The sequence below is a fragment of the Ammospiza caudacuta genome, chromosome Z (genome assembly GCF_027887145.1).
Source record: "Ammospiza caudacuta isolate bAmmCau1 chromosome Z, bAmmCau1.pri, whole genome shotgun sequence".
Lineage (NCBI taxonomy): Eukaryota > Metazoa > Chordata > Aves > Passeriformes > Passerellidae > Ammospiza > Ammospiza caudacuta.
In genome coordinates, this window is record NC_080632.1 from 87,353,795 (window position 1) to 87,367,827 (window position 14,033).

The 14,033-nt window shown below is 34.7% G+C and overlaps 1 protein-coding gene across 1 annotated transcript in view; it reads right to left on the reverse strand.

Moving 5' to 3' along the window:
- Positions 1 to 1,026: 1,026 nt before the first annotated feature.
- The window catches only part of TCF4 (transcription factor 4), a 124,299-nt gene continuing 111,292 nt past the window's right edge, over positions 1,027 to 14,033 (reverse strand). Inside the window, 4 exon segments of the mRNA XM_058823341.1 lie at positions 1,027 to 1,288; positions 4,278 to 4,417; positions 5,720 to 5,949; positions 10,894 to 11,056. Of these exon segments, the coding sequence (XP_058679324.1) occupies positions 4,281 to 4,417; positions 5,720 to 5,949; positions 10,894 to 11,056 (530 nt within the window). The 3' untranslated portion in view covers positions 1,027 to 1,288; positions 4,278 to 4,280.

Below are 14,033 nucleotides of genomic sequence, written 5' to 3' on the forward strand. Positions count from 1 at the left end.
ATTTTCCCAATCTTCCCCCTTTTAACCCCTTTTTTTTCCATTATTTCCCCCAATTTTTTTCCCAATTTTCCACCAATTTTTTCCTTTTTTTCCCCTAATTTTCCTCCAATTTTTCCCATTTTATTCCCAATTTTCCCCATTTTCTCCCCATTCATTCCCCAGCCCGACCGGACAATTCCACAACTCAGGGAAACACCAAAAATCCATGGAAAAATCGAGGCACTGGTACATTTTTATTTCCTTTTTTTTTTTTCTTTTTTCGTTTTTCCTCTTTTTTTCATCGTTTTTATTTTTCCCATTTTTTCTGATTTTTCCCCCAATTTTTTCCTGATTTTTTCCCCATTTTTCCTTCATTTTTCCTCCCAATTTCCCCAATATTTTCCTCTGTTTTTTCCCCATTTTTACCCCAATTTTCCCCAATTTTTCTCCTTTTCTTATCAAAATTTCCCATTTTTTTCCCATTTTTTTCTTTTTTTTTTTTTTGTTTCATTTCCCCCCAATTTTCCACCCATTTTTCCCCCAAATTTCCTTCCATTTTTCCCAATTTTTCTCCCATTTTTCCCTTATTTTTTTGCCATTTTTTCTCCATTTTTCCCTCATTTCCCCCCCTTTGTTTTCTCCTTTTTTCCCAATTTTTCCCCCTCATTTTCCCCCAATTATTCCCCTTTCCCCCCCCATTTTTATTCCAATTTTTTCAATCCATTTTTCCCATTTTTTTCCATTTTTAGTTCAAATTTTCCCCCAATTTCCCCCAAAATTCCCCCAATTTTTTCCATTTTTATTCCATTTATTTTTTTCCATTTTTATTTCAATTTCCCCCCATTTTCTTCTCATTTTTTTCCCTCTCTCCTCCATTTTTATTCCCATTTTCCCCCCAATTTTCCCCCATTTTATTCCAATTTTTCCCCAATTTTCCCATTTTAATTCCAATTTTTCCCCCTTTTCTCCCAATTTTTTTCCATTTCCCCCCCCCCAATAATTCTCATTTTCCCCCCATTTTTTGTCCCATTTTTCACTTTATTTCTCCAAAAAAAAAAAAAACCAAAATTCAACAATTCTTTAGGCACAAAATCCACAGTGTGGAAGCGAAAAATTCCCAAATTTTCCAGGATTTTTGGGGGAATTTTTGGGAATTTTGGGGGGAATTTTTCGGGGTTTTTTTTTTAGGGATTTTTCAGGGATTTTTGGGGTTTTTTTTGGGAATTTTCAGGCGTCTGTGCCCATGGAATGACTCAGACTTGTCGAGATTTTTTTTGTACAAAATTTTCTCCATTTCTCGGCCCCAAAGCTACAAAAAAAAAAAAAAAGAAAAAATTACATTTTGATATTGAAAAACGTGAATTTTTCGGTGAAAAATTTGTAATTTTTTAGGATTTTTTACAGATTTTTTCCCATTTTTTATCCCATTTTATTCCCATTTTTTATTCCATTTTATTCCCATTTTTTTCCCAATTTTTCTCCATTTTATTCCAAATTTTCCCCAATTTTTCACCATTTCATTCCAAATTTTTTCCCAATTTTTTCCCATTTTTATCCCAAAATTTCCCATTTTTTCCCAATTTTTCCCCCAATTTTTCCCATTTTTTTCTCATTTTTTCCCAATTTTTTCACATTTAATTCCCTATTTAATTCCAGTTTTTTCCCCAATTTATTCCAAATTTATTCCAAATTTTTCTCCAAATTTCCCCCATTTTATTCCAATTTTTCCCCCAAATTTTCCCAATTTTTCCCAAAAATTTTTCCCATTTTATTCCAAATTTTTCCCCAATTTATTCCAAATTTTCCCCCATTTTATCCCAAATTTATTCCCATTTTTCCCCCAAATTTTTCCAATTTTCCCCAATTTTTTCCCATTTTATTCCAAATTTTATCCCAATTTTTTTCATATTTTTTTCTGAATTTTCCACCATTTTATTCCATTTTTTCCCCAATTTTTACCAAATTTATTCTTAATTTTTCTCCACTTATATCCCAATTTTTCTTCAATTTTCCCCCCAATTTTATCCCAATTTTATTCCCCATTTTATCCCAATTTTCCCCCAATTTATTCCAAAATTTTTCCCATTTTCCCCCATTTTATTCCAATTTTATCCAAATTTTTATCCCAATTTTCCCCCAAATTTTCCTCATTTTATTCCCATTTTTCTCCAAAATTTTTCCCAATTTTTATCTCAATTTATTCCAAATTTTCCCCCAAATTTCCTCAATTTTTCCCCAATTTTCCTCCATTTTATTTCCATTTTTTCCCCAAAATTTCTTCAATTTTATTCCAAATTTTCCCCAAATTTTCCCCATTTGCCGCCATTTTGTGTCGCACTTTTCCACCATTTTGTGCCAAATTTCCCCCCAAATTTTCCCAAATTTTTTCAAAAATTTTTCCCAAATTTTTTCAAAAATTTTTCCCAAATTTTTTCCCCTTTTTCCCCCAATTTTCCCCAAATTTTCAGAAATTTCCTCCAAATTTTTCCCCAATTTTTTCCCCATTTTCCGCCATTTTGTTCCCCATTTGCCGCCATTTTCCGTCGCGTTTTTCCGCCATTTTGTGCCAAATTTTCCCCAAATTTTCCCAAATTTTTTCAAAAATTTTTCCCAAATTTTTTTCAAAAATTTTTCCTAAATTTTCTCCAATTTTTCTCAAATTTTTTCCCCAAATTTCCTCCAAATTTTTTCCCACTTTTTTCCCAATTTTTCCCCAATTGCCGCCATTTTGTTCCCCGTTTGCCGCCATTTTGTGTCGCATTTTTCCGCCATTTTCTGCCAAATTTTCCCAAATTTTTTGAAATTTTTTTCCCATATTTTCTCCAATTTTATTCCAATTTTTCTCCAATTTTTCTCAAATTTTTTCCTCTTTTTTCCCCAATTTTCCCCAAAATTTCAGAAATTTCCTCCCAATTTTTTCCCTTTTTTTCCCCATTTGCCGCCATTTTGTGTCGGATTTTTCCGCCATTTTGTGCCAAATTTTCCCCAAATTTTCCCAAATTTTTTCAAAAATTTCTGCCAAATTTTCTCAAATTTTTCTCAATTTTTTTCCTCTTTTTCCCCCAATTTTCCCCAAATTTTCAGAAATTTCCTCCAAATTTTTCCCCAATTTTTTCCCCATTTTCCGCCATTTTGTTCCCCATTTGCCGCCATTTTCCGTCGCGTTTTTCCGCCATTTTGTGCCAAATTTTCCCCAAATTTTCCCAAATTTTTTCAAAAATTTTTCCCAAATTTTTTTCAAAAATTTTTCCCAAATTTTCTCCAATTTTTCTCAAATTTTTTCCCCAAATTTCCTCCAAATTTTTTCCCACTTTTTTCCCAATTTTTCCCCAATTGCCGCCATTTTGTTCCCCGTTTGCCGCCATTTTGTGTCGCATTTTTCCGCCATTTTCTGCCAAATTTTCCCAAATTTTTTGAAAATTTTTTCCCAAATTTTCTCCAATTTTATTCCAATTTTTCTCCAATTTTTCAAAAATTTTTTCCTCTTTTTTCCCCAATTTTCCCCAAAATTTCAGAAATTTCCCCCCAATTTTTTCCCTTTTTTCCCCCATTTGCCGCCATTTTGTGTCGCGTTTTTCCGCCATTTTGTGCCAAATTTTCCCCAAATTTTCCCAAATTTTTTCAAAAATTTCTGCCAAATTTTCTCAAATTTTTCTCAATTTTTTTCCTCTTTTTCCCCCAATTTTCCCCAAATTTTCAGAAATTTCCTCCAAATTTTTTCCCACTTTTTCCCCAATTTTTCCCCATTTGCCGCCATTTTGTGTCGGATTTTTCCGCCATTTTGTGCCAATTTCCCCCCCAAATTTTCCCAAAATTTTTGAAAAATTTTTCCCAAATTTTCTCCAATTTTATTCCAATTTTTCTCCAATTTTTCTCAAATTTTTTCCTCTTTTTTCCCCAATTTTCCCCAAAATTTCAGAAATTTCCTCCCAATTTTTTCCCTTTTTTTCCCCATTTGCCGCCATTTTGTGTCGGATTTTTCCGCCATTTTGTGCCAAATTTTCCCCAAATTTTCCCAAATTTTTTCAAAAATTTCTGCCAAATTTTCTCAAATTTTTCTCAATTTTTTTCCTCTTTTTCCCCCAATTTTCCCCAAATTTTCAGAAATTTCCTCCAAATTTTTTCCCTTTTTTTCCCCAATTTCCGCCATTTTGTTCCCCATTTGCCGCCATTTTCCGTCGCGTTTTTCCGCCATTTTGTGCCAAATTTTCCCCAAATTTCCCCCAAATTTCCCCAATTTTTTCCCGAATTTTCCCAAAATTTTAAAATTTTCAAAATTTCATTTTTTCCATCCCCACCTGTCACATCTGCCCCATGTGATTGGCTCCGTCGCCCATGGCCGGGTGAGCTCCGGCCAAGGCCAGCGGCGGCGGCTCCGACGTCACCTTCTCCTCCTCGCGCCGCTTCAGGCACGCCGCCTTCGGGTTCAGGTTGCGCTCTGCGGGGACGGACGGACAGACGGACATCAGGTGGACATCCCAAAATTCCATGGGAAAAAAATCCTCTAAAATTTCCATGGAAAAATCCCCAAAAATTTCATTGCAAAATGGAGAAATTCCATGGAGAACTTCCATGGAGAACATTCCATGAAGTTCTACCTTGAAGGACCTCCAAGAACCTTCTAGAAGAAGCTCATGGAGACCTTGCATGGAGACCTCCATGGAGGAGCTGGTAGAGCTCCCATCGAGGACTCCATAGCGACCTTCCAGAAGTTTCCATGATGTTCCACCATGGAGAAGAACCATGAGGAAGATGGTGAGAAGAATCATCCATAGCTTCTGTTAGGAAGGTGCTAGAAACTCGCTGAAGGTCGTTATGGAGTCCTTGCATGAAGATCTACCAGGAGGAACCACTAAGGAACCAATCCATGGAGTTCCACCATGGAGAACCTTGAAGGAACCTTGAAGAACCTTCTGGAACTTCTACTTAGAAGATGCCAGAACCTTTCTGAAGGTCATTATGGAGTCCTGGCATGAAGCTCTTCCATGAGGAACCTTGAAGGACCTCCAAGAACCTTCTAGAAGAAGCTCATGGAGACCTTGCATGGAGACCTCCATGGAGGAGCTGGTAGAGCTCCCATCGAGGACTCCATAGCGACCTTCCAGAAGTTTCCATGATGTTCCACCATGGAGAAGAACCATGAGGAAGATGGTGAGAAGAATCATCCATAGCTTCTGTTAGGAAGGTGCTAGAAACTCGCTGAAGGTCATTATGGAATCCTGGCATGAAGATCTACCAGGAGGAACCACTAAGGAACCAATCCATGGAGTTCCACCATGGAGAACCTTGAAGGAACCTTGAAGAACCTTCTGGAACTTCTGTTTAGAAGATGCCAGAACCTTTCTGAAGGTCATTATGGAGTCCTGGCATGAAGCTCTTCCATGAGGAACCTTGAAGGACCTCCAAGAACCTTCTAGAAGAAGCTCATGGAGATTTTCCATGGAGACCTCCATGGAGGAGCTGGTAGAGCTCCCATCGAGGACTCCATAGCGACCTTCCAGAAGTTTCTAAGAGGTTCCTCCATGGAGAAGAACCATGAGGAACGTTATAGGAGAATTTGGCCATAACTTCTCTTAGGAAGGTCCTAGAAAGTTGCTGAAGGTCGTTATGGAATCCTTGCATGAAGATCTACCAGGAGGAACCACTAAGAAACCAATTCATGGAGTTCCACCACGAAAAATCTTGAAGGAACCTTGAAGAACCTTCTCCAAAACCACCCCAAACCTCCATCGGGACCAACCTCGGACCTGCTGCTCCAAGCTGAGGATGACGGCCACCGCCTGGTGCAGGATCAGCAGCTTGGTCTGGGGCTTGTCGCTCTTCAGGTGCAGCTGGACCATCCTGCCCAGCTCCTTGAAGGCCTCGTTGATGTCCCGCACGCGCAGCCGCTCCCGGGCGTTGTTGGCCATGCGCCGCTCCTTCTCCCGCTCCGCCTTCTGCTCGGGGGTCAGGTCCTCGTCGTCGTTATTGCTGCCAGCAGAAGACAAGCCCACTTTCGATCGGCCGCTCCGAGATTGTGCCCCCAAATTTTTTCCCAATTTTTTCCCCAATTTTCCCCATTTTATTCCCAATTTTCCCCCAATTTTCCCCATTTTATTCCCCATTTTTCCCCAATTTTTCCCCATTTTATTCCCATTTTATTCCCAATTTTTCTCCATTTTTTCCCCAAATTTTCCCCATTTTCTTCCCGATTTTATTCCCATTTTTTCCCCAATTTTTTCCCAACCTTTTCCTCAATTTATCCCAAATTTTCCCCCATTTTTTTCCCAAATTTTTCCCAATTTTTCCCCATTTTTTCCCAAATTTTCCCCAATTTTCCCCCAATTTTTCCCATTTTATTCCCAATTTTTCCCCCAATTTTCCCAATTTTATTCCCATTTTATTCCGATTTTTTTCCCAATTTTTCTCCATTTTTCCCCAATTTTTGTCCATATTATTCCCAATTTTTCCCCAATTTTTCCCAATTTTTTCCCCATTTTATCCCAAATTTTTCCCAATTTTCCCCCAATTTTCTCCATTTTTTCCCAATTTTTTCCCCCATTTTATTCCCAATTTTTCCCAATTTTATTCCCCATTTTATTCTTAATTTTTCCCAATTTTTCCCCATTTTATTCCAAATCTTTCCCCATTTTATTCCCAATTTTTCCCCAATTTTTCCCCATTTTTCCCCAATTTTTTCCCATTTTTCCCCAATTTTTCCCATTTTATTCCCAATTTTTCCCCATTTTATTCCAAATTTATTCCCCATTTTAATCCCAATTTTAATCCAAATTTTCCCCATTTATTCCCAATTTTTCCCCATTTTATTCCCAATTTTTCCCCAATTTTCCCAATTTCATTCCCAATTTTTTCCCCATTTTTTCCCATTTTATTCCAAATTCTTCCCCAATTTTTCCCCATTGTTTCCCAAAATTTTCCCTATTTTTTCTCCATTTTTCCCAATTTTTTTCCCCATTTTATTCCACATTTTTCCCCAATTTTTCCCATTTTATTCTCAATTTTTTCCCAATTTTCCCCCATTTTTTCCCAAATTTTTCCCCAATTTTTCCCCATTTTTCCCCAATTTTTCCCCATTTTTCCCCAATTTTTCCCCATTTTATTCCAAATTTTTCCCCAATTTTTCCCCATTTTTTCCCAAATTTTTCCCCATTTTATTCTCAATTTTTCCCAATTTTTCCCCATTTTATTCCCAATTTTTTCCCAATTTTTTCCCCCATTTTTCCCCAATTTTTCCCCATTTTTTCCCAATTTTTCTCCATTTCATTCCCAATTTTTCCCCATTTTATTCCCAATTTTTCCCCATTTTTTCCCAATTTTTCTCCATTTTATTCCCAATTTTTCCCCATTTTTCCCCATTTTATTCCCATTTTTTCCCAAATTTTTCCCCATTTTATTCTCAATTTTTCCCAATTTTTCCCCATTTTATTCCAAATTTTTCCCCAATTTTTCCCCATTTTATTCCAAATTTTTCCCCATTTTATTCCAAATTTTCCCCCAATTTTCCCCATTTTATTCCAAATTTTTCCCCATTTTTTCCCAATTTTTCCCAATTTTATTCCCAATTTTTTCTCCATTTTTTCCCAATTTTTCCCCAATTTTTCCCATTTTATTCCAAATTTTTTCCCAATTTTTCCCCAATTTTTCCCCATTTTATTCCCATTTTTTCCCCATTTTATCCCCATTTTAATCCCAACTTTCGCCGCTTTTTCCCCCATATTTTCCTCATTTCTCCACCGATTTTCTTCATTTTTTTTTTGTTTTTTCCCATTTTTTCTCCTCTTCCTTCTCCCCCCTTTCCCCGTTACCCAGACCTTGACCTAGTAATGGATTTCAGCTCCTTCTTCTCCTCCTCCAGCTCCTCCAACTCCTCCCCATTTTAGTCCCAATTTTTTCCCATTTTTTCCCAATTTTTCCCCATTTTTTTCTCAATTTTTTCCCCAATTTTTCCCATTTTATTCCCAATTTTTCCCCAATTTTTCCCATTTTATTCCCCATTTTATTCCAAATTTTTCCCCAATTTTTCCCCATTTTTTCCCCATTTATTCCCAATTTTTTCCCCATTTTTTCCCAATTTTCCCCCAATTTTTCCCATTTTATTCCCAATTTTTCCCCAATTTTCCCAATTTTATTCCCCATTTTATTCCCAATTTTTTCCCAATTTTTCCCCATTTCATTCCCAATTTTTCCCCATTTTATTCCCAATTTTTCCCCATTTTTTCCCAATTTTTCCCCATTTTATTCCCAATTTTTCCCCAATTTTCCCAATTTCATTCCCAATTTTTTCCCCATTTTTTCCCATTTTATTCCAAATTCTTCCCCAATTTTTCCCATTTTATTCCCAATTTTTCCCCAATTTTTCCCATTTTATTCCCCATTTTATTCCAAATTTTTTTCCCAATTTTTCCCCATTTTATTCTCAATTTATTCCCAATTTTTCCCCAATTTTTCCCATTTTATTCCCATTTTTCCCCCATTTTTTCCCAAATTTTTCCCCATTTTATTCCAAATTTTTCCCCAATTTTTCCCCAATTTTTCCATTTTATTCCCATTTTATTCCCAATTTTTCTCCGTTTTTTCCCCATTTTATTCTCAATTTTTCCCCAATTTTTCCCCATTTTTTCCCAAATTTTTCCCCATTTTATTCTCAATTTTTCCCAATTTTTCCCCATTTTATTCCAAATTTTTCCCCATTTTATTCCCAATTTTTTCCCAATTTTTTCCATTTTATTCCCAATTTTTCCCCATTTTATTCCCAATTTTTCTCCATTTTATTCCCATTTTAATCCCAATTTTTTCCCTTTTTTCCCCCATATCTCCCCCATTTTTTCTCCGATTTTCTTCATTTTTTTTTTGTTTTTTCCCATTTTTTCTCCTCTTCCTTCTCCCCCCTTTCCCCGTTACCCAGACCTTGACCTAGTAATGGATTTCAGCTCCTTCTTCTCCTCCTCCAGCTCCTCCAACTCCTCCCCATTTTAGTCCCAATTTTTTCCCCAATTTTTCCCAATTTTTCCCCATTTTTTTTCTCAATTTTTTCCCCAATTTTTTCCCAATTTTTTCTCCATTTTATCCCAAATTATTCCCAATTTTTCCCCAATTTTTCCCAAATTTTTCCCAATTTTTCCCCATTTTTTCCCAAATTTTCCCCCATTTTTCCTCAATTTTCCCCCATTTTATTCCCAATTTTTCCCCATTTTATTCCAAATTTTTCCCCAATTTTTCCCCATTTTTCCCCAATTTTTCCCCATTTTATTCCAAATTTTTCCCCATTTTATTCCCAATTTTCCCCCAATTTTTCCCATTTTATTCCCAATTTTTTCCCCAATTTTCCCAATTTTATTCCCAATTTTCCCCCAATTTTTCCCATTTTATTCCAAATTTTTCCCCATTTTTTCCCAATTTTTCCCAATTTCATTCCCAATTTTTCCCCATTTTATTCCCAATTTTTCCCCAATTTTTCCCCAATTTTTCCATTTTATTCCCAATTTTTTCCCCAATTTTCCCAATTTTATTCCCATTTTATTCCCAATTTTTTCCCAATTTTTTCCCCCATTTTATTCCCAATTTTTCCCAATTTTATTACCAATTTTTTCTCCAATTTTTCCCAATTTTTCCCCAATTTTTCCCATTTTATTCCCATTTTACTCCCAATTTTTCCCCAATTTTTCCCCATTTTTTCCCAAATTTTTCCCCATTTTATTCTCAATTTTTCCCAATTTTTCCCCATTTTTTTCTCAATTTTTTCCCCAATTTTTTCGCATTTTATTCCCAATTTTTCACCATTTTTCCTCAATTTATTCCCATTTTATTCTCATTTTATTCCCAATTTTTTCCCCAATTTTTTCCCAATTTTTTCTCCATTTTATCCCAAATTATTCCCAATTTTTCCCCAATTTTTCCCAAATTTTTCCCAATTTTTCCCCATTTTTTCCCAAATTTTTCCCCATTTTTCCTCAATTTTCCCCCATTTTATTCCCATTTTTTCCCCATTTTATTCCCAATTTTTCCCCAATTTTTCCCCATTTTTCCCCAATTTTTCCCCATTTTTTCCAAATTTTTCTCCATTTTATTCCCAATTTTTCTCCATTTTATTCCCAATTTTTCCCCAATTTTTCCCCATTTTTTCCCCATTTATTCCCAATTTTTTCCCCATTTTTTCCCAATTTTTCCCCAATTTTTCCCATTTTATTCCCAATTTTTCCCCAATTTTTCCCCATTTCATTCCCAATTTTTCCCCATTTTATTCCCAATTTTTCCCCAATTTTTCCCCAATTTTTCCATTTTATTCCCAATTTTTTCCCCAATTTTCCCAATTTTATTCCCAATTTTCCCCCATTTTTCCCCATTTTATTCCAAATTTTTCCCCAATTTTTCCCCATTTTATTCCAAATTTTTCCCCATTTTATTCCCAATTTTTTCCCAATTTTTTCCATTTTATTCCCAATTTTTCCCCATTTTATTCCAAATTTTTCCCCGAATTTTTCCCCAATTTTTCCCATTTTATTCCCATTTTATTCCCAATTTTTCCCCAATTTTTCCCCATTTTATTCCAAATTTTTCCCCATTTTATTCCCTATTTTCCCCCAATTTTTCCCATTTTATTCCCAATTTTTTCCCCAATTTTCCCAATTTTATTCCCAATTTTTTCTCCATTTTTTCCCAATTTTTCCCCAATTTTTCCCATTTTATTCCAAATTTTTTCCCAATTTTTCCCCAATTTTTCCCCATTTTATTCCCAATTTTTCCCCATTTTAATCCCAATTTTCCCCCATTTTTTCCCCATTTTAATCCCAATTTTCGCCCAATTTTTTCCCTTTTTTCCCCCATATCTCCCCCATTTTTTCTCCGATTTTCTTCATTTTTTTTTTGTTTTTTCCCATTTTTTCTCCTCTTCCTTCTCCCCCCTTTCCCCGTTACCTAGACCTTGACCTAGTAATGGATTTCAGCTCCTTCTTCTCCTCCTCCAGCTTCTTCTCCTCGGCCCCTTTGGCCTCCTGCAGGTTCTCGTCGGCCTCGTCGTCCGATTTCAGCTCCGAGCTGCCCGAGGACGCGCTCTGGCCCTGCAGGGCCCCAGAAATTCCTGAAAAAAATCAAAATTCAAAACCAAAAATTCATTATTACAAAATTTCTCCCTATTCCCCTTTTTTTGCCGCTTTTTTTTCCCGGTTTTTTCACGTTTTTAGCCCGTTTTTTGCCCATTTTATTCTAATTTTTCTCCCATTTTATTCCAATTTTTTTCCCATTTTATTCCCAATTTTTTCCCCATTTTTCCCCCATTTCTCCCCATTTTATTCCAATTTTTCCCCATTTTTTCCCCAATTTTTCCCCAATTTTTTCATCTTTTTTTCCCCATTTTATTCCAAATTTTTCCCCATTTTTTCCCCATTTTATTCCCATGTTTTTCCCAATTTTTTTCCAATTTCTCCCAATTTTTTTCCAATTTTTCCCCATTTTATTCCCAATTTTTCCCCATTTTATTCCCATTTTTCCCCATTTTTTCCCCATTTTATCCCAATTTTTCCCCATTTTATTCCAATTTTTTCCCCAATTTTTTCCCCAATTTTTCCCCATTTTTTTCTCATTTTTCCCCATTTTTTCCCCATTTTATTCCAAATTTTCCCCCATTTTTTTCTCAATTTTTCGCCAAAATTTCCCCAAATTTTCCCAATTTTTCCCCATTTTTTTCTCATTTTTTCCCATTTTTTCCCCAATTTTACCCAATTTTATTCCAATTTTTCCCCATTTTTACCCAATTTTTTTCTCATTTTTTCCCCATTTTATTCCAATTTTTTCCCAATTTTCCCCCAATTTTTTTCCCATTTTTTCCCCATTTTTACCCAATTTTATTCCAATTTTTCCCCATTTTATTCCCATTTTTTTTCCCCAAATTTCCCCCCAATTTTTCCCCATTTTATTCCTATTTTTTCCCCAAATTTTCCCAATTTTTGTCCCAATTTTTCCCATTTTTTTCTCAACTTTTATCCCAATTTTCCCTTTTTTTTCCCATTTTCCCCCCAATTTTTCTCCATTTTTTTCCTGTTTTTTCCCCCAATTTTTCCCCATTTTATACCAATTTTTCCCAATTTTTTCCCAATTTTTTCTCAATTTCTTTCCCAATTTTCCTCCATTTTTCCCTATTTTTTCCCCCATTTTATACCAATTTTTTCCCATTTTTTTCTTAATTTTTCCCCATTTTTTCCCATTTTATTCTCAAATTTTTCCCCATTTTTCCCCCAATTTTTCCTGATTTTTTCCCATTTTTTTCTCAATTTTTCCCAATTTTTTTCTGATTTTTTTCTTCATTTTTTCCCCAATTTTCTCCCAAAATTTCTCCAATTTTTTCCCTATTTTTCCCCATTTCTTCCCAATTTTCTCCCAATTTTTCTCCCTTTTTTTTGCAATTTTCCCCCATTTTTTCCCAATTTTTTCCCATTATTTTCTTATTTTTTTCCCCATTTTTTCCCCAATTTTCTCCCATTTTTTGCCATTTTATTCCCAATTTCTTCCCATTTTTTTTTAATTTTTCCCCATTTTTTCTGCAATTTTTCCCAATTTTTTCCCTTTGTTTTTGCAATTTTTCCCCAATATTCTCCCATTTTATTCTCAATTTTTCCCAATTTTTCCCCATTTTATTCCCAATTTTTCCCCAATTTTTTCCCAATTTTTCCCCATTTTATTCCAAATTTTTCCCCATTTTATTCCCAATTTTTCCCAATTTTTTCTCCATTTTTCCCCATTTTTTTCCCAATTTTTTCCCAATTTTTCCCCATTTTTTCCCCATTTTATTCCAAATTTTTTCCCCAATTTTTCCCATTTTATTCTCAAGTTTTTCCCGAATTTTTCTCCCATTTTATACTAATTTTTTCCCAATTTTTTCCCATTTTTTTCTCAATTTTCCCCCAATTTTTTCCCTTTTTTTCTCATTATTTTCTTTTTTTTTGCCCCATTTTTCCCATTTTTTTCTCAATTTTTCTCCCAATTTTTCCCATTTTTTTCTCAATTTTTCTCCCAATTTTCTCCCATTTTTCCCCCATTTTTTCCCCATTTTATACCAATTTTATACCAATTTTTCCCCATTTTTTCCCATTTTTTTCCCATTTTTTTTCCCATTTTATTCTCAATTTTTCCCCAATTTTCTCCCTTTTTTTGCCATTTTTTCTCAATTTTTTCATCAATTTTCCCCCAATTTTTCCCATTTTATTCTCAATTTTTTCCCCATTTTTTCCCCATTTTTTCCCCATTTTATACCAATTTTTTCCCAATTTTCCCCCAATTTTTTCCCAATTTTTTCCCAATTTTTCCCCCAATTTTTTCCCAATTTTTCCCCAATTTTTCCCCATTTTTCTCCCTTTTTTTTTGCCATTTTCCCCCAATTTTTCCCAACTTTTTCCCTTTTTTTTTCTTAATTTTTCCCCAATTATCTCCCATTTTTTCCCCAATTTTTTCCTATTTTCTCCCTTTTTTTTTGCAATTTTTTCCCAATTTTTTCCGATTTTTTTTTCGCCATTTTCCTCCAATTTTAGGGGCATTTCTTAACCAACTTTTTCTTTTTTTTTTTTAATTTTTCAGGGTAATTTTTGCAATTTTTTCTTCCTTTTTGGGGGGCAATTTTTTAGGACTTTGTGGCCATTTTTTGGGGAATTTTTTCCCCATTTTTGGAGAAAATTTTTGGTCATTTTTTCCCTTTTTTCAGAATTTTTTTGGGGAATTTTTTGTGAATTTTTCCAGAATATTTTGTGGAATTTTTGGCCGATTTTTCCTGAATTTCTTGTGAATTTTTTGGGTGATTTTTCACAAATTTTTGGGGGATTTTTTGTGAATTTTTTGCCAATTTTTTCCCAATTTTTTCAGGATTTTTTTTGCCATTTTTCGCCAATTTTGGGGGGGTTTTTTGTGGATTTTTTGCGGATTTCTTTGGAATTTTTGGGAGAGAATTTTTTGCAAATTTTGGGAGAGAATTTTTGGTTTGTTTTTTTTTTTTTTGGGGAATTTTTTAGGGATTTTTCCAGAGTTTTTTTTTTTTTTAAATTTTTGGCCGATTTTTTCAGAATTTCTTG